At 44.6% G+C, this 27,298-nt stretch overlaps 1 protein-coding gene across 1 annotated transcript in view; it reads left to right on the forward strand.

The window, feature by feature from the left end:
* ANO2 (anoctamin 2) overlaps positions 1-27,298 on the forward strand; it is a 363,933-nt gene that overhangs the window by 89,066 nt on the left and 247,569 nt on the right. The window contains exons 4-6 of the mRNA XM_055281012.2: positions 1,706-1,857; positions 3,733-3,787; positions 6,366-6,417. Of these exons, the coding sequence (XP_055136987.2) occupies positions 1,706-1,857; positions 3,733-3,787; positions 6,366-6,417 (259 nt within the window). The remainder of the gene's footprint in view (positions 1-1,705; positions 1,858-3,732; positions 3,788-6,365; positions 6,418-27,298) is intronic.

Consider the following 27,298-nt stretch of genomic DNA (forward strand, 5'->3'; position numbering starts at 1 on the left):
GAAATAGGATTTTGAGTCAGAGGGTCTGGATGTTGCCTCTTGTTCTGGATGTCTGTTACAGCCTGAGAGATTAGCCCACACTTAGTAGCTTAAAGCTTAAAGGTAAAGTCATTTCATTTTATCTCATGATTTTTTGTTCAGGAACTTGGGCAGAGCTGGGCTGGGTGATTATTCTGCTTCATGTGGTGTCAACTGGGGTCACTTGGTGGTAGCCAGCTTGGAGGTGGGCTGGATGGGAGGGTTCAGGAGGGCTTTAGTTGTATGCCTGCTGCTTGGCAGGGCAGCTGGAAGACTGGGCCCAGTTGAGTGCCTTTCCCTTACTGGGTGCTCTCAGGACACCTCCGTAGACTTCTTATAATGTGATTCAGGGCTTCAAGGGATAAGGCGGACCAAGGCTGAGGCTGCCCATCTTCTAAAGCAGTGGTCCTCAACCTTTTTGGCACCAGGGACTGGTTTCATGGAAGACAATATTTCCATGGACCGAGGGTAGGGGTGGTGGTGGCAGGGATGGTTTCAGGATGAAACTGTTCACTTCAGATCATCAGGCATTAGATTCTCATAAAGAACATGCAACCTAGATCCCTCATACGGGCAGTTCACAATAAGGTTCATGCTCCTATGAGAATCTAATGCCATCACTGATCTGACAAGAGGCAGAGCTCAGGCGGTAATGCTTGCTCACCCACCACGCACCTCCTGTTGTGTGGTCCGGTTCCTAACAGGCCATGGACCAGTACGAGTCAGTTTGTGGCCCCGGGGATTGGGGACCCCTGTTCTAAAGGATGGAACTGGCATAGTGTCACTCCTGCTATACTCCACTGGTTAAACATCCACAGAGCCAATGCAGATTCAAGCAGAACAGAGATGCTACCTCTTAAAAGAATATGTGTAAAAAATGTGTGGCCATCATCAATTTCTCACAGCTTTGCTATGAGAAATACAACCTCTGTGTCTCAATGACTCCATTTGCGAATCATAAATATCCAAAGCTATAATGTATGCAAAGCATGCTATGCATTATAAAAAAAACTGTATGCACTATAAATATTAACAATTAACTTGGCACTAAATCTATGCCTTACTCAAGGCAGGTACTCATTAAATGTTTAATACTTTGAAAGCAAACTCATTTAAACACAGATATTTCCTAAGAAAAACACAAAGAACGTGATGCTGGATGATCACATAGAAGCGTGGCGCAGTTTTAGAGTATAGACTTTGGATTAGGTTGACATGAGTTAAATCCAAGCTCTGTCACCGAGTTCCTGTCTATGTGGCCTTTGTTAATTCGCCTCACCTCTCTGAGCCTTAATTGCCTTATCATAATATGGAAATAGTATTACCTACCCAGCAGGGTTGCTGTAAGAATTGGAGCTAATTTGTGTCAAGCACCTAGTAGGGTCACATAGTAGGTGTGCAGCTTTTCTAAGATGATATCGAGTCATATAGAAAGTTTGGACTCTTCACTTATTTCTCTGCACTGCTCACCTCCATGAGCTCAAAGGATTGAGAGGAGTCCAGAGTCCAGGTCTTTGCGAAAGCACTGGGGAAAAGGGAAAGGCCCTCCTTCTTGTGTGTCCCAGTCTCTTCCTCTCTCCAATGTTCACGTCTAGGAATCTGTGTCCATGCAGCTTTTTTTTGGTGAAGCCATTCCTCTCTGCTGGAAGTGGCCCCCTTTTCAGACCGGTGGCTCTTCCTTTCATAGATGTACGAGATTAAAGCAGGAGGCAGCATTGCAAAGAAGTTCAGCGCGGCTCTGCAGAAGCTGAGCTCGCCCCTGCAGCCCCGAGTTCCAGAACACAGCAACAACAAGATGAAAAACCTCTCCTACCCATTCTCCAGGGAGAAGATGTACCTGTGAGTATCGAAGCTGCTGGAGCAGGGATGTGGGAAGGGATGGGAAGGAAAATTGAATACTGTTCTGTGACTCAGCCCTGGGGCTCCCAAAGTGGGTGCCCCAGTGCCTGGGAGAGAGTAGGAAGCATGCTCTCACAGTGACATTGTCCCTGTGCCTGCTTTGTGAACCCCCTCCCCATGTGAGATTATCCCAAACAGCCGAGGGTGCTTGTCCAGCAGGAAATCCACCATTTGACCATTTTGCAGGATGGAGGGCAAACCAGGGAGCAGCCAACAATAAACTTTGGAACTCTGTGAGAAAGTGGTCAGACACCTGTGTATCTTCTGTAGGAAAACCTTCTGCCCAACTGCCAGTCTAATAGGGTTTCAACAGGATATGATAAACCAGAGAGAAGGTGGATGAAGCTTCTGGGTTTCTGGATTCCAGCTGCCTACTTGTACACTCATTGACTCTCGGGGGTCTTCCCCTGTCCCTGCACCCTGCCTAGGAAGAGGGCATAAATCTCTTCACAGAGATAGCCACTAGGGAAACGTTTGGAACGGGGAGCCACAGCTGGGAAGTGGGAGATGCAGCCGCCAAGCATCAACTTTGCTTTAGGAGCTAATGAGAAAATAAACAACCATCGAGGGTGCTGAGAAAATGGAGCAAGAGAGGGAAAGGCCGGGGCATGGAAGGGCAGAGAGGACAGAAAGAAGGACCTCCTAAGCAGTGTTTCTGCTGTCCATAAGAGACCATCTCCTATTCATCTTTACTGTGTTTGATATTATCCTACACACATGAATATGCTGTTTCATTTGCATATATTTACCCTCTCATTGAGTCCTCATGTCCTCTTGTGAGGTGCTGGGGCAGATCTAACTATCTTCTATTATAGATACCAAAGTCTAGGTCTGTCCAGGGTCACACCGCCCTAAGTGGCTGAGCTGGGCCTTGCATGGTGACTGGTGGCTTGCTGCTCTTTCTGTGTCCTGTGGTGCTTCCCTGTGTCCCCTTCCCTGGGCCTTCGTTTATGCTGGTGCTGGCATCTGAATGGTCACCTCCCATGCACCTCGGTTCGTTTTACTTCTCTTGTCCTTCAAGACTGGTTCATCAACACCTTCCCTTTGAAGGATATTCTGCTCTTCCCAACCAGAAGCATGCGCTTCACCCTCTAGACTTTCATAGCAATGGTCTGCATGTTACTATGTTCTACTCTGTGTCAGTTACTTGGAGAAATGTACATTCCAATGACTGGGGCTCCTGGGGTGCTGGGAGCATATTTCCTTCCTTCATCAGTGCATCCTCTAGCACAGCTTCCTCAGCATGACAAACATGCCCCAGGCACTATTTTCTGAGTAAAAGCTCAGTGTATGAAGTTAAAAACAGACACAGCCCTTGCATAATTAAGATTTTTCTAATGGATGTGATGACAGTGACATTAAATCAAATTTTGAAGAATCAGAGTGATAATCCAACACCCTGAAATGATACTTTCCATTTGGAACCTTATCATCATATATTTTTCTAACATGGTGTAATCTTTTTCTTTACACAAAGTTTTCATAATTATAAATTTCAATGACTGCACGATACCCTATCCTATAGATTTTGGCATTGCATCTTATTGCTATAATCTTTGTTATAAATACCTTTTTAATAAGCATTTTTAATTATGTTATTTTTCTTTCCTTGTGTTGAATTTCTTCCCTAAGATAAATTTCTAGAATGTGTTTTTAGAATTGCTGAGTCAAGAAAGGCATAAACGTCGTGTGTGTGTGCACCTCATAAGTCTCGCTGTGTTGCTTTCTAAAGATTTGTTGTGGGCCTGGGGTGGCAGTGGTCTCAGGGCAAGGGTAATGAAATGAATTTGCCGTCTGCTTTCTTGGTATCTTCAGGTACAACATCCAGGAAAAGGATACCTTCTTTGATAATGCCACCCGCAGCCGCATTGTAAGTAAATGGATGTACTGTGTTAGGAAAGAGGATGGGGAAATGGCTGAGTCCCTAGTTGGCAGGGCATTCTCTTACCCTCCCTGCCACCTCACACCGTTATTTGCTTGGAGTTGCCTAGCAACCGAGAAGAGTATGCAAGAGCTTCCCCATTCCCCAAAAGAAACAGCAAATAACTGCCCTCACTCGTGGTTTAAGAGGAGCATCTTCTCTTTATGGGTTCTTCATTAAAGTTCTTCTTAGAAAAAAAAAAAAAAAAAAAAACAGAGAAGGTCATAGTTGGTGCGGGTGTTAGGTGAACCCCTTGATTTACAATTGAGGAAACTGAGGCTCTGAGAAGCAATGCATTGAAAAAAATTATATAGATTGTTATATAGATGGTTATATAGTCAGAACAAGGATCGTTAGCATCAGAACTAGTCCTTCTGATTGTTGGGCCACTGTGTTTGTTTATGCATTTTCCCTTCTTTCAACTCCCGTGACAGAGTCGTGTGAATTTCTATAACAAGGAATGCTAGTTAGCCAATTTGCCCAAGAATAATATCACCAGCCTATTCAATAGAAAGCTAATGCTGGTGACCATAGCTCTTCTACAGTCGTTTTGCCTTTATGTCAAGTGTTTGAATTTTGTAGGGTGATTGATTCTAATAAAAATCTGCATATGGCCTGTGTTTCTGTGGCCCCTGCATGAGCTGTAGAACATCTTAATTCACCGATCAGTTTATACTCTATCACCCTAGAGGTCACATAGCCTATGGGCAGAAGAGACAAAGAGGGGCCCAAGGAATGCCAGAAACTTACACATGCCCACATGGGAAGTATGGAACTGCGTTTCCATTGATCCTTAGCAAAGAACTGAAGTTTCCACAAGAGGAATAAGGATTAGATACCTAGAAGGACCTCCCGGCTAATAGGGTGGTAAGAATATATATGAATAAGAAGGGACAGGTGATTAGAGGAGGCTAGGATATTTCCCAGGCACACTGCAAACATGGCATTAACTCTTGCTTGCAGGATGGGCAAGGAAATCTCAGATCCCTTAGCCTAGTGTTTTAGGCAGAGTTAAAAAGGGCAAAGATCTCTTTTTTCTTCCAATGGAAAAAGGCATTAACGTCCCATTTTCTTGGTTGATGCTATTACAAGCCAATTAAATCTCACTGTGACTTGGGTCCCACGACTGTGGGGGAGTTATAAGGTGTTGTGGAGATTTCTCGATGATTGCAAAGTGCTCGTAAAATAATACAATGCCATATAAATGCTGTTGCTAATTATTATTGCTGTTGAATTACTGCACTCTTATTAGGAGCAGAATTAAACACTCTTGGGCCCCATAGTTAGTTATTTACCACTCCCTTTAGGCTGTGGCTGGAATATGGGAGTGTAAATAATGATGGAATAACACATCTTCTAGCATTCATCTCTCCTTCTGGAAGCATCTTCCTTTCCTCAGTCCACCCCACACTGAGAACAGGGGAAAAGAGCCTTGAGTTTTTTCCTGGGGTCCATTCTGCCCTGGACTTTGGTTGGAGGACCTCACCCACATCTGTGGATGTCTCCTCTGTGCCTGCCTCTTTGTGGGTGTCTGAGCACCTCAGCTGTTTGTTGCAAAGCAGACTTCATTGCTGGGCATCTCTTTATAGACTGGCATAGGCTGGGGACTCAGGAGGTCACTAGTTGGCCAGCAGGTTTACACTGACCCACCTTTGTCCCTCCCTGATTCTTTTGTGGGAAGCACCCTTTTCCTCCCATGTAAGAAACAGAGTCCCCTGCAGGCCCCATAGGCCAGGGGATTCTCTAGGCTGTTTTGAGCATGTAGGGCTTCAGGCAGGCAAAGCCACTGAGTCGGCAGCTGCTGTGTGCCTAGGACTGTGCTCTAAGACATGGATCTTCAAGGAAGGGTATGATATGCTCTGATCAGGGAGGCAAGATGAGGACCCAGGAAAAAACCAAAGAAATAAAGACATCAATGACCAATATAGAGGTTAGCTCCTTTGCTGTTTCAGAGCACTTTCCGGCTGGCATCCCCGAGCAGCTCCGCGAGACAGCCCCATTACAGATGCCAGCTGACCCTCCTGGCGTTTGCTCAGGACCCTCTGCACCTACCTCCACTTCGGAGCTTTCTGCTACCACACTGGCTCTCCCTGTCAGCCGGGCTCCACAGAACTCTGCCTTCCCTGAGGTTCCCTGAGGTGGGCGGCAGGCACTGTCCCCTACTCCACAGACCCCGGGCTTCCTCCCAGCCCTCCCGAGGCTATGTGATCTGGGGTGGGCTCCTCTGTTTTCCTTACTTCCTGTGACTGCCGTCCATTTCTAGCCTTTTATTCATTTGTTTTTCTCGGGGTGGGGCGAAGAGGCGGGGGATGTGTGCGCCGGGCTTGCATCCCTTGTTTCCTCAAAGTCCTCAAGTCTGAGTGGGGTTGATGTGCAGACCATGAGCCAGGCACATGCTCGGCTCCGCCCTGGCTCCAAATGGGCCCGGGCGCCTCCCGCCCCGCCAGGCAGTGGTGAGGGTGATGCACGGTGGAGGGCGGGGGGCGGGGAACTAGGAGCTCACAGCTCTGCTGTCGTCCGCTTTTAGGTGCACGAGATCCTGAAGCGCACAGCCTGCTCCCGAGCCAACAACACGATGGGTAAGGACCCCAGCCCGCGGGCAGGCTGCTGACGGGCGCTGACCCGCCCCGTGCTTTCAACAGCTCCCTTGGTGGGCAGCAAAGAACAAAACAAACAAATGCCCCCCACGGAGAGGCTGCTTAGCTTAGGCTGAGAAGCCTGCCTTGGCCCCAGGAGCAGTGGGGGTCCCATTTCTCAGTGAGGCTGCTCCCAGGCTGTTGTAACTTCTCCCAGGCCTTCGTCCCAGGTCTCGGGGCTTTCTCTTTCTCTTTTCCCTGTACCGCCCACACCTGCCACTTTATCCGGATAATTCTGCGGCCCCTCTGTTTTTCACCATTTCCAATAGTTTCTGATAACCCAAGAAAAGCATCTTAGAGGTCCTTTAGTCCAACCTCCTCCTATTATGTAAGAAGAGATGAACCTCCAGAGAGGGTGCATGACTGTTCTAAGCCCACACAGCACGTGATGGCTGAGTCTGAGTGAGCCTCTTCTAAGTTCAGCATTCTTCTCACCATATCCGGCTGAATCTGTTTGCCCTGTGGTTTGTTTCTTAAATATTAGGGTAATTGTCTTGGAAGCATTTGGGACCAACTATAAGGCAGGCAGTATAAGGCAGGCAGTCCAGATCCTGATGGATTGTGTGGAAGACATCTGTGATGGCCCAGGTACAATGTGAGCTGTGCCCATAACCCCATGACACTGCTTTTTCGAAAAATGTGCCAAAACGCCACACACAAACACCTTTTGCACAGGAGTCATTCTTGCATGTCGAACCCTTGTTCCCAAGGTGCTGCCATCTCCAAACGGCTTCTGACAGCTTTGGGAGAGCTGCCTTCAGAATGCGCTCTGGGATGGCAAATCTTTGGCTTTTGAGGCAGCTTTAGGTTGAAAAGAGTTCAGTCGTTTGGAGTCCTGTCTACTGAGTGGAGGAGGTGATCAGGCTCAGGAATAACAACGATAATGATGATGTTAGCTAGCTAATATTTGAGAGTGTGTTGTGGGGCTTGTAAGCTGCCTGGGTACCCAGGGCACAGCGCTGGAGAAGGAATCAGAATGGGTTTTATGCCACGATAGTCTTTTTAGAATAGTGCTTAACCTCTCAACAGGGCAATTATGTTTGCTTAAATTTGCTTTGCTGTATTCATCTTGCTACAAGATTCCAAATAAGAATGCACTTTTAAAAAATCAGACCTTCCATGTTATGTTATTTGTCTGGAACACAGTGCTGATGAGGCAAGGCTGAGTAAGTGGGTGAGAGAATTAGCCTAAAAAACAGAGAAATTTTAAAAAACTCATATATATATATATATATATATATATATATATATATATGAGTTTATTAAGCATTAGCCCACCAACTCAAATGTCAATCTCCTTTGGCAACACCCTCTCAGACACACCCAGGATCAATACTTTGCATCTTTCAATTCAATCAAGTCAACACTCAGTATTAACCGTTACAAGTCCACCCATTGTCAACTTGAACCCATGCACATCTCCTGAGATCATACATAATCTTCAAATAAAAGCAATAATAAGGTCATAATTACGCCTAACATAATACAACTATCCTTCATACAACCGGAAATGCACCCATCCCCAATCCAAATAACATTACATAAAGTTAACAATACCTAAATGCTGATATGAGGTCGATAAATCTTATGTCACTTGATAAAGGAAAAAGGAAATAAAATGAAGATATTTCTTAGTGCAAGTGTATACATGCACACACATGTTTTAACAAAAGAAGGAGGAAATATGACAGTTACAGTCCTCGTTTCTGCAGCTGGTCATGTGGTCGTAGCTGGTATCGATGACTACCTTCTTCACTAAACATTCTGTATTCCCTTTGCCTTCAGCAAGCACCTCAGCAGGTCGTGATTTTTTTCCTGGTGGAGTGACCCAAACCATTCCTGAGGAGTCTGGGCCATTTGTATTCCTGCCTGGATTGGGCTGTTGTAGTTTCCTATTGACCTTAATCACAGGGCATGATAATACTAAGAGATGCCCTAACAAATCTCCTGTATTGCATGTATACTCTTCCTTACATCTGTTTAGAGTAGTAGACTGATTTCATCTTGATAGTCTGGGTCATTCACCCCAGCCAACACTGTAATTCCCCCCTTAGCCTTTTGCCTTAAAGGTAGGAGGAGCCCAAAGTGTCCAGGTAGAAATCTTAACTTCCAGTTTAGTGGAATTATTGTTGTGTCTCCTGGTGGCAGCATTCCTCCCTCTGAAACTAAGATCTCTAGGCCAGCAGAACGTAGTGCTGTGGGAACAGGAAACAGAAATTTTGCTAGTGGATCACTAGGGGTGATGGTGAGTGGTGCCACTTCCACTTTAGTGCCTTGATTTCTGGACCCGTGAATCCTGGCTATGGGAGAAACAGTACCATATATTGGATGCTGATTCAGAGCATACATGGCCTTCTGGGGAACTTTGTCCCAGCCCAGCAAAGTATTGTCACCTAGTTGATGTTGTAATTGTGACTTCAAAAGGCCATTCCACCGTTCTGTCAATCCAGCTGCTTCAGGATGATGGGGAACATGGTAAGACCAGTGAATTCCTTGAGCATGAGCCCACTGCCACACTTCTTTAGCTGTAAAGTGAGTGCCTTGGTCAGAGGCAATGCTGTGTGGAATACCATGATGGTGGATAAGACATTCTGTGAGTCCACGGATGGTAGTTGATATGGTTTGGCTATGTCCCCCTGCCAAATCTCAACTTGAATTGTATCTTGCAGAATTCCCATGTGTTATGGGAGGTACCCAGGGGGAGGTAATTAAATCATGGGGGCTGTTCTTTCCCATGCTATTCTTGTGATAGTGAATAAGTCTCATGAGATCTGATGGGTTTATCAGGGGTTTCCACTTTTGCTTCTTCCTCATTCTCTTTGGCCGCCACCGTGTAAGAAGTGCCTTTCACCTCCCACCATGATTCTGAGGCCTCCCAGCCATGCGGAACTGTAAGTCCAGCTGTAAGTCCCAGCCATGTAGAACTGTAAGTCATTTTTCTTCCCAGTCTCGGGTATGTCTCTATCAGCAGCATGAAAATGGACTATTACAGTAAATTGGTACCAATAAAGTGGGGTGTTGCTGAAAAGATACCCCAAAAATGTGGAAGCAACATTGGAACTGGGTAACAGGCAGAGGTTGGAACAGTTTAGAGGGCTCAGAAGAAGACAGGAAAATGTGGGAAAGTTTGGAACTTCTAGAGACTTGTTGAATGGCTTTGCTCAAAATGCTGATAGCAATATGGACAATAAGGTCCAGGCTGAGGTGGTCTTAGATGGAGGTGAGGAACTTGTTGGGAACTGGTGTGAAGGTGACTCTTGTTATGTTTTAGCAAAGCGACTGGTGGCATTTTGCCCCTGCCCTAGATATTTGTAGAACTATGAACTTGACAAAGATGGTTTAGGGTACCTGGCAGAAGAAATTTCTAAGCAGCAAAGCATTCAAGAGGTGACTTGGGTGCTGTTAAAAGCATTCAGTTTTATAAGGGAAGCAGAACATAAAAGTTTGGAAAATTTGCAGCCTGACTATATGATAGAAAAGAAAAACTCATTTTTCTGGGGAGAAATTCAAGCTGGCTGCAGAAATTTGCATAAGTAGCAAGGAGCCTAATGTTAATCCCCAAGACCATGGGGAAAATGTCTCCAGGCCATGTCAGGGACCTTCACGGCAGCCTCTCTCATCACAGACCCAGAGGCCCAGGAGGAAAAAATGGTTTCATGGGCTGGGCCCAGGGTGCCTGTGTTGTGTGCAGCCTAGGGACTTGGTGCCTTGTGTTCCAGCCGCTCCAGCTGTGGCTGAAAGGAGCCAAGATACAGCTCAGGCTGTGGCTTCAGAGGATGGAAGCCCCAAGCCTTGGCAGCTTCCATGTAGTGTTGAGCCTGCAGGTGCACAGAAGTCAAGAATTGAGGTTTGGGAACCTCTGCCTAGATTTCAGAAGATGTGTGGAAACGCCTGGATGTGCAGGCAAAAGATTTGCTGCAGGCAAAAGTTTGCTTCTCATGGAGAACCTCTGCTAGGGCAGTGTGCAGGGGGAAATGTGGGGTTGAAGCTCCCACACGGAGTCCCTACTGGGACACTGCCTAGTGGAGCTATGAGAAGAGGGCCACCCTCCTCCAGAATCCAGAATAGTAGATCCACTGACAGCTTGCGCTGTGTGCCTGGAAAAGCTGCAGACACTCAATGCCAGTCCATGAAAGCAGCCAGGAGGGAGGTTGTACCCTGCGAAGCCACAGGGGTGCAGCTGCCTAAGACCATGGGAACCAACCTCTTGCATCAGCATGACCCAGAGTCAAAGGAGATCATTTTGGAGCTTTAAAATTTTACCACCCTGCTTGATTTCAGATTTGCATGGGCCCTGTAACCCCTTTGTTTTGGCGAACTTCTCCCATTTGGAATGGCTGTATTTACCAAATATCTGTACCCCCATTGTATCTCAGAAGTAACCAGCGTGCTTTTGATTTTACAGGCTCATAGGCAGAAGGGACTTGCCTTGTCTCAGATGAGACTTTGGACTGTGGACTTTTGGGTTAATTCTGAAATGAGTTAAGACTTTGGAGGACTGTTGGGAAGGCATGATTGGTTTTGAAATGTGAGGACATGAGATTTGGAGGGGCCAGAGGTGGAATGATACGGTTTGGCTGTGTCCCCCTGCAAATCTCAACTTGAATTGTATCTCCCAGAATTCCCATGTGTTGTGGGAGGGACCCAGGGTGGGTAATTGAATCATGTGGGCTTTTCTTTCCCATGCTATTCTCAAGATAGTGAATAAGTCTTAGGAGATCTGATGGGTTTATTAGGGGTTTCTGCTTTTGCTTCTTCCTCTTTCTCTCTTGCCCTCTTGCCACTGCCATGTAAGAAGTGCCTCCCTCCATGATTCTGAGGCCTCCCCAACCATGTGGAACTGTAAGTCTAATTAAACCTCTTTTTCTTCCCAGTCTGAGATATGTCTTTATCAGCAGTATGAAAATAGTCTAATACAGTAGTCTTGGCAGAAGCATTGCGTACAGGATAGGAAAACCCATATCCTGAGTAAGCGTCTGTTCCAGTGAGGACAAACCTCTGCCCTTTCCATGATGGAAGAGGTCCAAAATAATCAACCTGCCATCAGGTAGCTGGTTGATCACCCCCAGGAATGGTGCCATATTTAGGGCTCAGTGTTGGTCTCTGCTGCTGGCAAATTGGGAACTCAGCAGTGGCTGTAGCCAGGTCAGCCTTGGTGAGTGGAAGTCCATGTTGCTAAGCCCATGTGTAACCCCCATCCCTGCCACCATGGCCACTTTGTTCATGGGCCCATTGAGCAATGACAGGGGTGGCTGGGGAAAGAGGTTGAGTGGTCCACAGAATAGATCATTCTGTCCACTCCACTGCTGAGGTCACCCGCTGGTGAATGCTCACATGGGATACAAATATCTTCACAGTTTTTGACCACTCAGAGAGGTCCATCCACATACCTCTTCCCCAGATTTCTTTGTCACCAATTTTCCAATCATGCTTCTTCCAAGTCCCTGACCGTCCAGCCAAACCATTGGCTACAGCCCGTGAATCAGTATATAATTGCACATCTGGCCATTTCTCCTTGCATGCAAAGTGCACAACCAGGTGCACTACTCGAAGTACCCACTGGAAAGATTTTCCTTCACTGCTGTCCTTCAGGGATGTCCTAGAAAGGGGCTGTAGTGCTGCAGCTGTCCACTTTTGGGTGGTGCCTGCATATTGTGCAGACCCATCTGTGAACCAGGCCCGAGTCTTCTCTTCCTCTGTCAGCTGATCATAGGGAGCTCCCATGAGACCATTGGTGTAGACTGGGGAAGAGAAGGCAGGGTGGCAGGAGTGGAGACCATGAGCATTTGAGCCACTTTCTCATGTAACTTACTTGTGCTTTCAGGACCTGCTTGAACCCGATCACATATATACCACTTCCATTTGATGATGGAATGCTGCTGTGCATGACCCACTTTATGGTTAGATGGGTCAGAAGGCACCCAGTTCATTATAGGCAGTTCAGGTGCCATGGCGACTTAATGACCCATCGTCAAACGTTCAGTTTCCATCAGAGTCCAGTAACAGGCCAACAGCTGTCTCTCAAAAGGAGAGCAGTTATCTGCAGAATATGGCAGGTCCGTGCTCCAATATCCTAGAGGCCTGCGCTGTGATTCACCTGCCAAAGGCTCCAAACAGCATCCCTATTTGTGACTGACACCTCAAGCACCATTGGATCTGCTGGGTCATGTGACCCAAGTGACAGAGCAGCTTGCACAGCAGCCTGGACCTGTTGCAGAGCCTTATCCTATTCTGGACCCCACTCAAAACTGGCAGCCTTTCATGTCACTTGATAAACAGGCTGGAGTAACACATCCAAATGAGGAATGTGTTGCCTCCAAAATCCAAATAGGACCACTATGTGCTGTGCCTCTTTCTTGGTTGTAAAAGGGGCTAAATGCAGCAGCTAATCCTTCACCTTAGAAGGAATATCTTGACAGGCCCCACACCACTGGACCCCTAGAAATTTTACTGGGTAGAAGGTCCCTGAATTTTAGTCAGATTTATTTCCCATCCCCTGGCATGCAAATGTCTCACCCATAAGTCTGGTGTGTTTGCTACTTCTTGCTCACTGGATCCAGTCAGCATAATGTCATCAATGTAATGGACCAGTGTGATATCTTGTGGAAGTGAAAAGCGATCAAGGTCTCTCCAAATAAGATTATGACACAAAGCTGGAGAGTTGATATACCCCTGAGGTAGGACAGTAAAAGTATACTAATGGCCTTGCCAGCTGAAGGGAAATTGCTTCTGGTGGGCCTTATGGGCAGGAATGGAGGGAAAGGCATTTGCCAAGTCAGTGGCTGCATACCAGATACCAGGAGATGTGTTAATTTGCTCAAGCAATGAAACCACATCTGGTACAGAGGCTGCAATTGAAGTTACCACTTGGTTAAGCTTACAGTAATCCACTGTCATTCTCCAAGATCCATCTGTCTTCTGCACAGGCCAAATGGGAGAGTTGAAGAGGGATGTGGTGGCAATCACCACCCCTGTGTCTTTCAAGTCCTTGATGGTGGCACTAATCTCTGCAGACCCTCCAAGGATGCAATATTGTTTCTGATTTACTATTTTTCTAGGTAGAGGCAGCTCTAATGGCTTCCATTTGACCTTTCCCACCATAGTAGCCCTCACCCTACCAGTCAGGGAGCCAATGTGGGGGTTCTGCCAGCTGCTAAGTATGTCTATGCTAATTATGCATTCTGGCACTGGGGAAATGACCACAGGATTAGTCTGGGGATCCACTGGACCCACTGTAAGTCAGACCTGACCTGAAACTCCATTAATTATCTGACCTCCATAAGTCCTTACTTTAACTTGAGGATCACAATGACATTTTGGGCCGCCTGGAATCAACGTCAACTCAGAGCTGATGACCAGTAGTCCCGAAAATATCTGATCATATCCCTTTCCCCAATGCACAGTTACCCCAGTGCACAGTTACCCTGATAAAAGGCTGCAGGTCTCCTTGGGGAAGGATGGGAGAAAGATTCACAGCATAAATTGTCAGTAGTATAGTGAGGTCCTTCCTCAAGGGGACTCGACTTCCCCTTCAATCAAGGGGTTCTGGGTCTGTAAACTGGCTCAAGTCTGGAAATTGATTGATGGGCCATGATTCTCTGTTTTTATAATTCAAATTAGTCTTTTGTCCATTTGACCTAGAAGTTTTCTGCTTATATAAATTAAGTAGGAATGCAGTAGGCTTCCTATAAATTTCACTTCTAGGAACACTGTGATTAATAAGCCAATGCCAGAGCTCTACGTAAGTCAGACTATTCTGATTGCTGCTTTGCCTCTGCTGTCCATTATGGTAGCTACACGTACCACCTTGCCTTTGATGGTTGAGTGCTGCCACTTGGCCCCTGCCACTTCAGGATCCAATTATTCCCATTGTATTTAAATTTTGTAGTTGAGTGACTGTGGTTCCCACTGTTAGATCTGACATATAGAGAAGAGCGATTACAGGGCTCTTCAAAGATGCAGGTGCTGCCCTCACAAATCTATTTTATAAAGCACTGGTCAAGGGTATATCTTCTGGACTTCCCAACTGGGATGAGTAGGTCTAAAGTGACTAATCCACTCCACCATCCTAATTTCCCTAACCCGTTGGATCTCTTCCTCTACGTTAAACCAAGGGAGATGAGGCATTTTCAGCTCGCCACAGTGGGCCATGTTTTAATCCATATTTCAGCTAACCAAGCAAATAAACTATTAAAACCCCTTTTAACTCCCCGGGCTGCAACATTAAATGCAGAGTCCCTACTTAACGAGCCCAAATCAATAAATTCAGCCTGATCCAACTCAATGTTCCTTCTACCATTATCCCATATCCTTAATATCCATTCCCATTCCTGTTATCCAGATTTCTGTTTATATAAATTAGAAAACTCAAGTAGTTCTTTTTGAGTGTAGCGCACCTTCTCATGGGTCATACTGTCAACCTCACCTCTAAGGGCCCACTGGGGCTTTAGTCTATTTATAGGTCTAGAAGCAAACAGGGGTGTTGGGGGTGGCTCCTGAGGAGAATCAACATTATTTTGCCTGGCAACTGCCTCAGGGGAGACCATCACTGTTGCCTCTCATTCTTTTGCGATCAATGCCCTCACTTTAAGAGTAGATACCTAGCGAGGCTGTGAGTGCACCTTTCATTGCAGGTTAGCCACTCGCATGATAAGAGCTTGTGTCTGTTTTTCCACAGTTTCAGCTCTTTCTCTACAGAAGATAAGACTGTCACTCAGGGCAATCTTAGCAGATTTGATGCTCAGAATCTGCTTTTGAAGTTGGGAGTTAGAATCCCTGAGTTCATCTTTTCTTTCATCACTTTGTCCACTGGACTTAGGAGCAACCAACCAGCTTCATTATATTCCTTGGTTTCCTGCATATGGTCAAAGGTATTATGTATAGAGTCACTAAACTGCTTGCCTCTCATAAGCAGTGAATCAGGAGTGTCAAATGCATTTATTTTGCATAACTCTCTAAACAATTCATACCAAGGGCTATCAGTGTTCTCCATACTATTAGAAGTAGAGTCCTTAGCATTTTGGGGTCTAATCATATTAAGCAGCCAACTCCAGAAACCCCAAAACCAACGAAAGAACTTCATCCTTAATATTCTGTTCCTCTAGAACCACTCCTGGTAGAAAATCTGTATTAGTGTTCTCTAGAGGGACAGAACTAATAGGATATATATATATCCTATTATATATCCATATATAGGATATATGGATATATATATATATATCCTATTATATATCCATATATAGGATATATGGATATATATATATATATATCCTATTATATATCCATATATAGGATATATGGATATATATATATATATCCTATTATATATCCATATATAGGATATATGGATATATATATATATATCCTATTATATATCCATATATAGGATATATGGATATATATATATCCTATTATATATCCATATATAGGATATATGGATATATATATATCCTATTATATATCCATATATAGGATATATGGATATATATATATCCTATTATATATCCATATATAGGATATATGGATATATATATATCCTATTATATATCCATATATAGGATATATGGATATATATATATATATCCTATTATATATCCATATATAGGATATATGGATATATATATATCCTATTATATATCCATATATAGGATATATGGATATATATATATCCTATTATATATCCATATATAGGATATATGGATATATATATATCCTATTATATATCCATATATAGGATATATGAGATATATATATATCCTATTATATATCCATATATAGGATATATGAGATATATATATATCCTATTATATATCCATATATAGGATATATGGATATATATATATCCTATTATATATCCATATATAGGATATATGGATATATATATATATCCTATTATATATCCATATATAGGATATATGGAGATATATATATATATATATATATATGAGTTTATTAAGTATTAACTCACATGATCACAAGCTACCATGAGCTGAGGAGCAAGAAAAGCCAGTCTGAGTCCCAAAACTGAAGAACTTGGAGTCTGATGTTTGAGGGCAGGAAGGGTCCAGCACAGGAGAAAGATGTAGGCCAGTATAGTCTTTTCATGTTTTTCTGTCTGCTTTATATTGTAGCCACACTGGCAGCTGATTAGATGGTGCCCACCCAGATTAACGGTGGGTCTGCCTTTCCCAGCCCACTGACTCAAATGTTAATCTCCTTTGGCAACACCCTCACAGACGCACCCAGGATTAATACTTTGCATTCTGTGATCCAATCAAGTTAGCACTCAGGATTAACCATCACACCTCCCATAGTTCATGTTTTTTTCTTCTCAGTCTTCATCTTCCACAGCTTCCTGCATCCTTCCAAGCCTTCTTTACTGCACCTCCATCTTCTGATAGTTGTTGGAAGGTGCTGTTGACCTACTCAACTGCTCTCCTGTTTCTCCCTCATGGGCCACATTTTCCTTGATTTCTCTTCCTTCTTCCACATTTTAGATGTTGTCAGCTTCCAAGTTCCTTTGGCTTTTGCACTCTCTATTTTCTCTATATAGATGACTTGCAGCCATCTATTTTTGCTCCTGTTTCTCTCACCAATTGCAGCCCTGCATTTCCAATTGCTGGTTGGATACCACCACTTAGATGTTAACCAGAACCTCAAAATAGCATGTACACTTCTCTCCTCTCTCTCTCTCCTGCTCCTCTTTCTGTTAATGTGACCACTATTTTCTCTATCTTTGCTCATGCTGTTTCCTTTTCCTGAATGTCCTGCCTGTGTTTTTCCCCAATCTCAGTGATGCCTATCCCCAGATCAAACATCACTGTCCTCCAGATTTTTCCTTAAAGCCCTTTCCTTGGAACTCTTATCAAACAGAATCTCTTTCTTGCTTGTTTTCTACACCCATGGCTTAGACTTCTAAGGCAGTGAGTCCTTGAGATGTTTCTGAGTCATCTTTTATGCCCCAGTGCACCTCACTGCCTGTCTCGCACATTCTACTCAGTTGATTTGATTGAGTGGATTAATTTAAAAATGCCCAGCCTGCTAGTCCCACAGCAGTTTCTGGTCCGTTTCTGACTATGTGTGTTCATGGACAAATAACCTCTCTGCATCTCAGCTTACTTTTATGTAAAATGGGGATAATAATATCTATCTTGCAGAGTTTTTGTAAAGATTAAATAAGCGGCTGTTAGCTTGTTTTGTAAACTGGAAAGTCCTAAAAACAAAAGTTTATTTTGGGGGACAATCCCCAGGTTGTTGGAAGGCTACTAGAGGCCCTCTGCTTTAACACTGATATTTTTTATTGTGTGTGTGAGAATCTGAGGGTTTTTTGGTGATGTCTCAAAGTCAAATGTCAGGATTTTGTTGTTGTTTTTGAGTTGTATTTATAATTTTGTCTTTCCTTTTTGACATTCAAAAAACATTTAATGAGCACCTGCTATGTGTCAAATGATGTTAGAGAAACGGATGGATGCCAAGCTGAATTTAGCATAATTTCTACCCTTGAGGGGCTCTTAGTTTAGCCATGCAGACAGACGTGGAAACAGATTGTGATGAGGCAATGTGGTAGGTGCTATAATAGAGATACATACAGAGTGCAGTTGGAACACAGGGGAGGAAGCAATTAATGTCCATGTGTATGTCTCTATATGTCTAAGTATCAATGTAAATCATTGCTCCCAGGAAAATTAGGTATGTCAGGAGTGATCATCTCCAATTACATATGGGCACAAAGAGGATACGTGACTTGCCAGGGTTACATCTTGAGTCAGAATTGAGTCTAGAACTTGGGTACTCTTGCTCTAATCCTGTTTCCAATACCTTTGGGATGCTATAGACTAGGAGTGGAGTTAGGCTGAGTCTTTAGAGTCTGTTAACTTCACAGTAGCCACTGAGGACTTCTAGCTTTGTAACAAGGGACATGTGACTGAACTCTACTTTTCAGCAGAGGAGAACCCCAAAGGCCAGATTTCCAGTGGGTTGACTTCTGTCTATGAAGACCAAGTGCCCTCTAAGCTCTTTGGTGAACTACAAATCTTATTTCACCAACATGGCGCATGGATACATATGTAACAAACCTGCACGTTGTGCACATGTACCCTGAAACTTAAAGTACAGTAAAAAAAAAAAAAAGATAAAAAAAAATGAGGAATGTGATAACTCCATGAAGCCCCAAGATAATATGGAGGCCTGAGCCACAGGGTAAATTTAGATTTTATTGCCTTTCTTTCTGGCTTATAAGGGGTGGAAGAGAAGCATGAGTGACTAGAATCGGCTTATATTCCTCCAGAAGATTGTTTCCTCATTAAAAAAAAAAAAAAAAAAAAGAGAGAGAGAGAAAGGGAGAACAGGACTGGATTTAGAATTGTAGGTGTTTTCATTGATCCTTCACCCTCGGGATTATCTTTTGTATGGTCATTTCTTTTGCAACCAACTTACAAAGCTAATTCCCTTTCCCATTGTACCCAATTTAAATATTAGAAAATAGAAAAGATACTAAAGATAGTAATAACTTGGAAACACTCCTGTTTATCTAGTAATGTCTCTTTTTTTCTTTGTAGACAATACGTTTTTATTGAATGCCTACTTTTACAAAGCTTTAACCTATATACAAGTAGTATGTAGTGATATATTTATATTCCTGCCTTGTTCCACAAAATTTCCGGGGTGGCTTACAAGAAAAACAATAGGACAACATAGTATAAAAATAAATTGAAAAATAAGAACCAGAGAAAATAAATTAAAATAGAATGTCAAAACTAGGAGGAAGAAAATAGAACACATATTCAAACCATAATGTCTTCTAGTTTCTACAGTTGAACTGCAAATTTAACCTTGAACCAAAGTGAAAGGGGAATATGGTCAGGGGTGTAGCTCTTGCTGCCTACAGCAATTTCTTTCTGTACAGAAATCTTTCTAAAATCTACCACACAATTTCCTGCTTGCTTATGTAGAACATGTCTACATATATTCTCCACATAAAGGCATATGAAAAATTTTCTGGATTATTCAAGATCATCATTAAGAACATAATGATTTTCATGTTCTCTCAAGAATTATCAAAGCATTATTAGGATTGTTTGCCCCACACTGCTCTGATTTCTTGAATTCTTGACTCTGGTAACCTCCCTCCCCGAGTTTTGCTGTCTCAGTTTTGATTTGCAGTGTGGGAGATGGAAAAACAAGCTCATTAGAATTTTGGGTAAAGAGAGTGTAAAATGCATGGCAGGAGGGTCTGAAGGATTCTGCTGTGGAAAAGGGACATCACATTAGAAAGTAGGTTTTGTGAGATCTATTTTAGCTGCTCATGTATTTTTTTCTTGTTTCTGGGTTTTCTGTTGTGAGAGCTGAGATAACCAGATAAGAGGCCTCTGATAAATGAGGTGTGACTGTCACCAAAGTAATAAGGACTCCTTGCGGGCTTGCAGTTGTATGTTTTTCAAAACACTTTAACACTCATTATCTCATTTGATCCTTTAAACTGCCAGCAAAGTAGCTTCAGCAGATGTTAATTAACTTCACAACAGAGAGATTAACCGGCATACACACAGCTAGAACTTTGGAGTTGGGTTTACAACTTAGGTTTCTTGGCTCTTTGTCATTGCTTTTTAACTCATTTAATTAGGAGACGGATAAAGTTATTGGAAAAAGTTTCCCGGAAGAGGTGGAAGCTGAGCCCTTCCCAGTATGACATCCATCCACTCATTCAACACGTATTTACTGAGCACTTACTATGTGACATTCATGTTCTGGACCTGGGGAATGGAGTAGTGAATCCAACAGACACAAATTCCTGCCCTTAAGGGGCTTACTTTCTAGTTATGGAAGACAGAAAATAAACCAAGAAGTAAATACAATAGATAGGATGTCGTGTAGGGATAAGGGTCAGGAGAAAGAATAAAGCAAATAAAGGAGATGAAAACGAGGTGGGAGTGGGAAGGTATTTTAAATAGAGTAGTCGGAGAAGGTCTTCCTGATGTAATATTTGAGGAAAACAGAGAGCAAGCCACATGGCTGTGAGAAGACAGTACATGCAAGGAAAGCAAATAACACAGAAGACATGGTGCTGGCAATTCCAGATAATCAGTTAAGGTCCCAACAGGAACAAATAGCACACCCCAATTAGGGCAATTCAAGGTGGGCATATGTACAGAGAAACCAGGGATGGCGTTGTAACCTGGAATTAACAATAGCAGAGCTCTTATCATCCCTCGACCCGCAGAAAGAAAGAGAGGTCGGCCGGGCGCGGTGGCTCACGCCTGTAATCCCAGCACTTTGGGAGGCCGAGGCGGGCGGATCACGAGGTCAGGAGACTGAGACCATCCTGGCTAACACGGTGAAACCCCGTCTCTAGTAAAAATACAAAAAATTAGCCGGGCACGGTGGCGGGTGCCTGTAGTCCCACCTACTCGGGAGGCTGAGGCAGGAGAATGGCGTGAACCCAGGAGGCAGAGCTTGCAGTGAGCCGAGAGAGCACCACTGCACTCCGGCCTGGACGAAAGAGCATGACTCCATCTCAGAAAAAAAAAAAAAAAAAAAAAGAGAGGTCACTGCAATGTGGAATCGGGTAGAGGAGGTGGCCTTGAGCAGGTGACTAGGCAGAAGGCCAGGGGTCTCAATACTGCTGATGGCAGTAGGAAGCCAGAGAGCACAGCAGCCTGTTCATGTCAGATAGAGGACAGTAGAGAGTCTATCTGGAAGGGGAAGATGGAAGATAGGCACACACCTGGCAAGGCTGGAGAAGTGGATGCCAGTTCCAGCTCGGGGATGAACAAGTTGTAAAACTTCGGTCAAGCCATGTTCCCTGTCTGGGCCTGTTTCTCCCCTCATAAAACAAATGGGGCTTTTCAGTGCTCTCTAAGCTTCTTTCTGACTGTAACATTTCCCAGACTCTGTGATTCAAAGGAGCCACATGATCTGTACATATGAGCCAACGAGGCCCAGGGAGGGTACTGGCTTTCCTGAAAGTTCACAGAGAGCAAGTACCAGGGATGTCGCCAGGACTTGGGGTTGTGTGATGTCTGCAGGCCTCAGAGAGGTTGAGAGGAGACTATTATAGTGAAAGGGAAGATGAGAATAAGGAGCATCCAGAGCGGTTGGTGAGGATGGTTGGAAGAAGTTTGTACTCCTATAGCAATTCTTTGCATGTGATTATGGGCGACGGTGCTCAGGTGTGGTTGCATGCAATGGGCATCAGAATCACCTAGCATGCTTGCTAAAACCCTGGCTGTCCAGGTCCCATGCCACATTTGCTGAATCAGAATCTGCAGGGGCAAGGTCCCAAGATCTGCATATTTAATAATCTAACCAGGTGGTTTTTAGGAACTCTAGAGTGAACAACAGAAAAAGATAAAAATAAAGATAGGGTGCACTGTCGTAGGCTTCATGACCTACTTACACTTGGGAATATGAAGTGTATTGCAAAGTACTCTGCCTCCTGCCTCCTGGGGATTTGACCACTGGGGTTCTGACCCCCCAAAGATAACCAAGTCTATCTGTGAAGGGCCTAATTTTTATTTTTCTCATATTGTATGAACATTTGGCATTCAGTCCCTTTTAATGCCCTAGCCACCAGCTAGGTCTCTGGAACTTCTTTTCCTTTCCTTCCTTCCTCCCTTCCTTTTTTCCTTCCTTCCTTCCTTCCTCTCTTTCATCTTCCTTCCTTCCTTCCTTCCTCCCTCCCTTTCATCTTCCTTCCTTCCTCTTTCTTTGTTTCTTCTCTTTCTTTTTTCTTTCTCTTTCTTTCTTGCTTGTTTGCTTGCCCTTCCTTCCTTCCTTCCTCCCTCCCTCTCTTCCTTCTTTCTTTCCTTCCTTCCTTCCTCTCTTTCTCTCTCTCTCTTTCTTTTTCTTGCTTGCTTGTTTGCTTGCCCTTCCTTCCTTCGTTCTTTCCTTCTCCTTCCTTCCTTCCTTCCATCCTTCTCCTTCCTTCCTTCTTCCTCCCTTCCTTCCTTTTTCCTTCCTTCCTTCCTTTTTTCCCTTTCTTTCTCTTTCACTTGCCTGTCTTCCCTCCCTCCCTCCCTTCCTCCCTTCCCTCTTCCCTCCCTCCCTCCCTCCCTTCTTTTTCTTTTCTTTTCTTTCTTTCTCTCTCTCTCTTTCTTTCTTTCTCTTGCCTACCTTCCCTCCCTCTATTCCTCCCTTCCTCCTTCCCTTCCTTCCTTCCTTCCTCCTTCCTTCCTTCCTTCCTTCTTTCTTTCTTTCTTTCTCTTGCCTGCCTTCCCTGCCTCCCTTCCTCTTTCCCTCCCTCCCTCCCTCTCTCCCTCCCTTCCTCCCCCTTCCTTCCTTCCTTTCTTCCTTTCTCTCTTTCTTTTGCTTGCCTGCCTGTCCTCCCTCCCTCCCTCCTTCCTTCCTTCCCTCTCTCCTTTGTTTCTTTCTTTCCTTCCTTCCTTCCTTTCTTTTTCTTTCTCTCTCCTTCCTCCTTCCTTCCTCCCTCCCTTCCTGTCCTTCTTTCTTTCCCCTGCCCTGTGTTTCCCTCCCTACTCCTTCCCTCCTTTCCCCTCTCTTCCCCTTCCCCTTCCCCCTTCCCTTCCCTTTCCTTCCCTTTTCTTCCCTCCCTTCCCCTTCTCTCTCCTGCTCTGCCCTGCCTCCCCTCCACTCCCCTGCCCTGCCCTGCACTATTTTCCCTGCCCTTCCCTGGCCTCCTCTCCCCTCCCATTCCTTCCTCTCCCCTCTTCTCCCCTCCCCTCTTTTACCCTTCCCTTCCCTTTCTCTCTTTTGGGGGGTGGTGTTTAAAATTAGTATAAAATGACAAAGCAGGAGGAGCTGACCTTGAAAAAGTATGGTTGGACTAATGATCAAACTTTTTAGAATTCTTTCATAACCTCAAGAGAAACAACTCAACCTTTCCCTCTTATTTTCTCTCTTATTTACCCCTGGAAGTGGGAGATTATGCATTAATGCCCACCACATTCAGAGACTGAAAATATTTGTGAGTTTGGGTACTGCATTGTGGTGGAAGTGTGTGAGTGATCATGATGCCTCCTTAATGAATATCATCTTTCCTAAGGTCAGTTGTCAGGGCCCTGGGAGTTGACTTTACTGTTGAATAACTTTTTTGTGCATTTTGCCATGGAAAGAAGCTCAAGCCTCATTGACGATATCAGAGGAGGGTAAACACCTTTCTTGCTCCTTCATATGAAAGTTATTGTTGCTTTTTTATGGACAGAAAATTATAGGTTGATGGAGCTATATTTTCATGGACATTTTGGTGTCAGAGCCTTAAAAAAAAAATATATGCTTTGGGCACCTCCCCTCCCCACTCAGGAGATGTCTTAATTATTTTGACCAAAGCCAGACCGTGTTGTGTGTTGTAAACATCTGGTGTATCATTCATCCAGCTGAACTGGTTTACATTTTCTTAGAAGAAAAGGCTTGGGATTAAAGGCATTTAAGTAATTAAGCACACGTCAAGACAATTTGGTGATGGGTAAATATAGTCTGTTAAATGCACCGTGTGGGAGCTCTGGTTTAGATTTACGTCCGGCTGGAGTGCAGGGATGAAAGCACAGTGTCGGGCGGACTGGACCCTGTTCTGGGGAGAATCAAAACCAAATGGGTTTTCAGGAGTATAGCACCATTCCTCTAAGTACCTGTCCCAGTAGATAAAAGTTTCCTTTGAGTTTGGCCTGGAGGGAATAGCACTGCAGTCCCTGTCACCCAGCAGCACTTGTAGATTTAATGAGACTTTCTTTGGGAGGTAGACCATAAACTTCTGTGCTTTGGTTGTTCCTTTGTGTCCAGGAAACCAGATATGTCTATGAAGCTCAATGCTAGGTCTCAGGCTTTGTATGACGAGTATTGTTTTCAGGTACCAGTGCCGGGGCCTAAGCCTGCCTTGGTCATGTTTCTTGGCCTTGCTCCTGTAGATGTGGGACAGTGTTGCTAGGCCTGGTTGTGTCAGGCTGCACAGATGTGTGGTCCATGCTGGGCAGGGAGGAAACATGAGTCTTTTCCTTTGGAGGTTTTTAGTTCTAAGCACTAGGCATGAAGTACCTGGTGATTTGAAGGAGACATGGGCACGTTGACTTCGCGGATCAGTGAGGGGCTCCTCAGGGGCTATACTTTGAGCTGAGACATTGTTCCTCTTAAGGGAGACAGGGAAAGAAAAATGTCCTCAGCACTTTCTCCTTTTCACTGTCCCCCATCCTGAAAGTAATAGGACAAAAGGTTGGGTCTCTCTGTCTCTCCCTGGGTCTAGAGCTGAGAGGAAAGAATATAGATGCAATCCTGAAGAAGAAAGCTTTGCCATTATGGCCAGATGGATGGCGCATGATGGAACCAATTAGCCCATTTTTTGCTGAAAAGAAAGAAAAAAATCAGAATTTCAATTTTCAAAGCAGGGACTCTTTTTTAAAAATGTTTGATTATTTTCTTCTTGTTTTAAACTGATTTCCATGCTTGTTTGGGGGTAGAATCTTGGTTTCTGAAGTCTGTGGGTGAACCGGGAGGCCAAAGCTATCCCTGTTGTCGGGTAAAGTTGTGGATGGATGCTTACTTTTCAACATGCATCTCCCGCCCCATTCCTCCTCCTCTAATGTACTTTCTCCTCCCTTCGCCTAGCAAGCAGCCACTGATTGGGATTGCCCATAGGATACACCTGAAAAGTAGGGAGTACACAGCTAGAGGGAACAGAGAAACATCCAGTTGCGGCATTTTGGGGGCTCTGGTTATCTGAGTCGGGACAACTCTGGTTTTATAACTTGAATCTTTGCTCCAAAGCAAAGGACCTTTTATCTTGACTTTCTGTCTTAGGAGACAGAACAATCAGCTGGAGTTTAAAAGTTTCTTCATGAGCATAGGATGCTCAACGAAGCAGTGAGGAAGGCGATGAACAAGAGGAGTACTGAGATAACTGCAGCCATAGGGCCGGTGACTGTTAGGGCTGCCATCTCTTCTGTGTTTCCAGCTGTGAGCTAAGTGCTGTGAGACACACAGGTGAGAGGAGTGCTCTCTGACCCAGGTCAGGCCTCTGGGGAACACAAAACAATGAGCAAACCTTGTCCTGGAAGTGAAGCAAGCTGCCCACTTCCAGCTGCACCGTGCACAGGAAGCTTTATTCGAGATGGGGGATAGGGCACATAGCTTTAGTGTCCCAATAATTTGAGACATTTCTGAGGATCTGGCAGCTGGGACCAGGAGTTCAGGTTGTCGGTCTAATGGTCTGATGCTTCCAGACACTCGGCTACCGTGCAAAGTCAAGCTGAGAATTAGCAGAAGAGCTAAGTAGGTGAAAACACCTGCTGGACTTTTCCATGGAGTTTTGGGACTGTCTTAAGGGTATATACAGCTGCCACGGCAACTGTGGGGTGTGACTGTATGGATTGGGTTGGGTAGGTTCTGGGGTGCGGTCTAACTGGGGCCCTACCCGCCTGTGATGCTTCAGCCGCTATCCATGCCTACAGCACTTTGTAGCTTTTAACTACAAACTCCCACAAACTCCCCTCCCGGCTTGGGACTCCTCCCTTTGATTATGGTAGGGTGGCTTTACATTGCTGTGGTTATGGCTCTTGAACTGATTGATGCTCGGAGTGAAATTGTAGTCTTGTGAGTCAGACAAATCTGCAGCTTAGTGAACCTCCAGGCACCCTTCCCCCATCTGCACTCCCTCTCCCCACTCTCTGCTCCTCTCACCCCACAAAGTTATTTCTCATGTTTTATGTACATGCCAAGGAAGAAACTTAAAATCAGGAAAGGACTGGCCCTTTGGTGATGCAGCAGTACCAAAACACTTAGCTTTCCACTCATTGGAAGAGCAGCCACTTCTACGGGGCACCCCCGGCAGCCTGCCGCGGGCCTCTGCTCCCACATGGGGCCCAGAGAATAGTCTTTGTGCCGTCCTTGAACTGTGGCAAATGGGGGCGAGGTTTGAGGAAGAGGAGGCTGATGGAGGGGAGAGGATTGTCTGAGATCCTCTGCGGGTCTCTGAGCATGTGGGTGGGGCATTGGGTAGGAGCGGGAGGTGGGAAGCCATGAATTTTAATGAGTAAATGTTGTCTAGATTTGTTATCCAACCTCGGCGTTTATTCAGAGCCATGCAAATGCAGATTTCTTAGCATTTGGACATCATACATCTTTCCCTCCAAAACCAATTATCTCCTCATCTCACTACAGTCTACAGTCTCTTTGGAAAGAATGGTTCAGGGCAGAAAGTAAGTGCGAGACAAGGGAAATCATCGTGTACCAGAAATTCCCCCTCTCCTCCCCCTCCATGATTAAATGTGGATCCTCGTATGGCGGGATCCTTGGTACTACGAGTTGGTGAGACATAATCCCTCCCATCTGGAAGCCAGCGACCTAGGACAGATCATCCCGACTCAGACAGAACACACAGACCACTTTATAGTCTCTGAAAAAAACCAAGAATGAAACAAGTAAATAACGACGACTTTATGCTGCGCAGAAGGTTCTCTGTTGTGAGTGTAATGGAGTTGGAGGGACAGAGCCATTTGTTCATTTCACATTTCTTTAGTAGGGTCTGCTATGTGCAAGTGGTGTGAGACACTGTTGGAATTAAAACATAAATCCCTTGTATAGTTTTCAAACTTTTTGGTCTCAGGGTAACTTCACACTTTTAAAAATTATTGGGAACACCCAAAGGGTGTTTGCATGGCTATGTCGACCAATGTTTACTGCATGAGAAGTTAAGGCTGAGAAATTGTGAAAGTGCAAGAATACACAAACACACATGCCATTAGCCATAGGGGATGATGTCAGCACGTGCCACAACACCCCACTATGCACTTGTGAGAGAAGAGTGAGAAAGCAGTTAGAAACAGTTAATGCTGTTAGAAAAATAGTTTTGCCTCCAGGGACCCCCTGAAAGCCTCATGAG

This window comes from Symphalangus syndactylus, chromosome 5, assembly GCF_028878055.3.
Source record: "Symphalangus syndactylus isolate Jambi chromosome 5, NHGRI_mSymSyn1-v2.1_pri, whole genome shotgun sequence".
In the NCBI taxonomy this organism is placed as follows: domain Eukaryota; kingdom Metazoa; phylum Chordata; class Mammalia; order Primates; family Hylobatidae; genus Symphalangus; species Symphalangus syndactylus.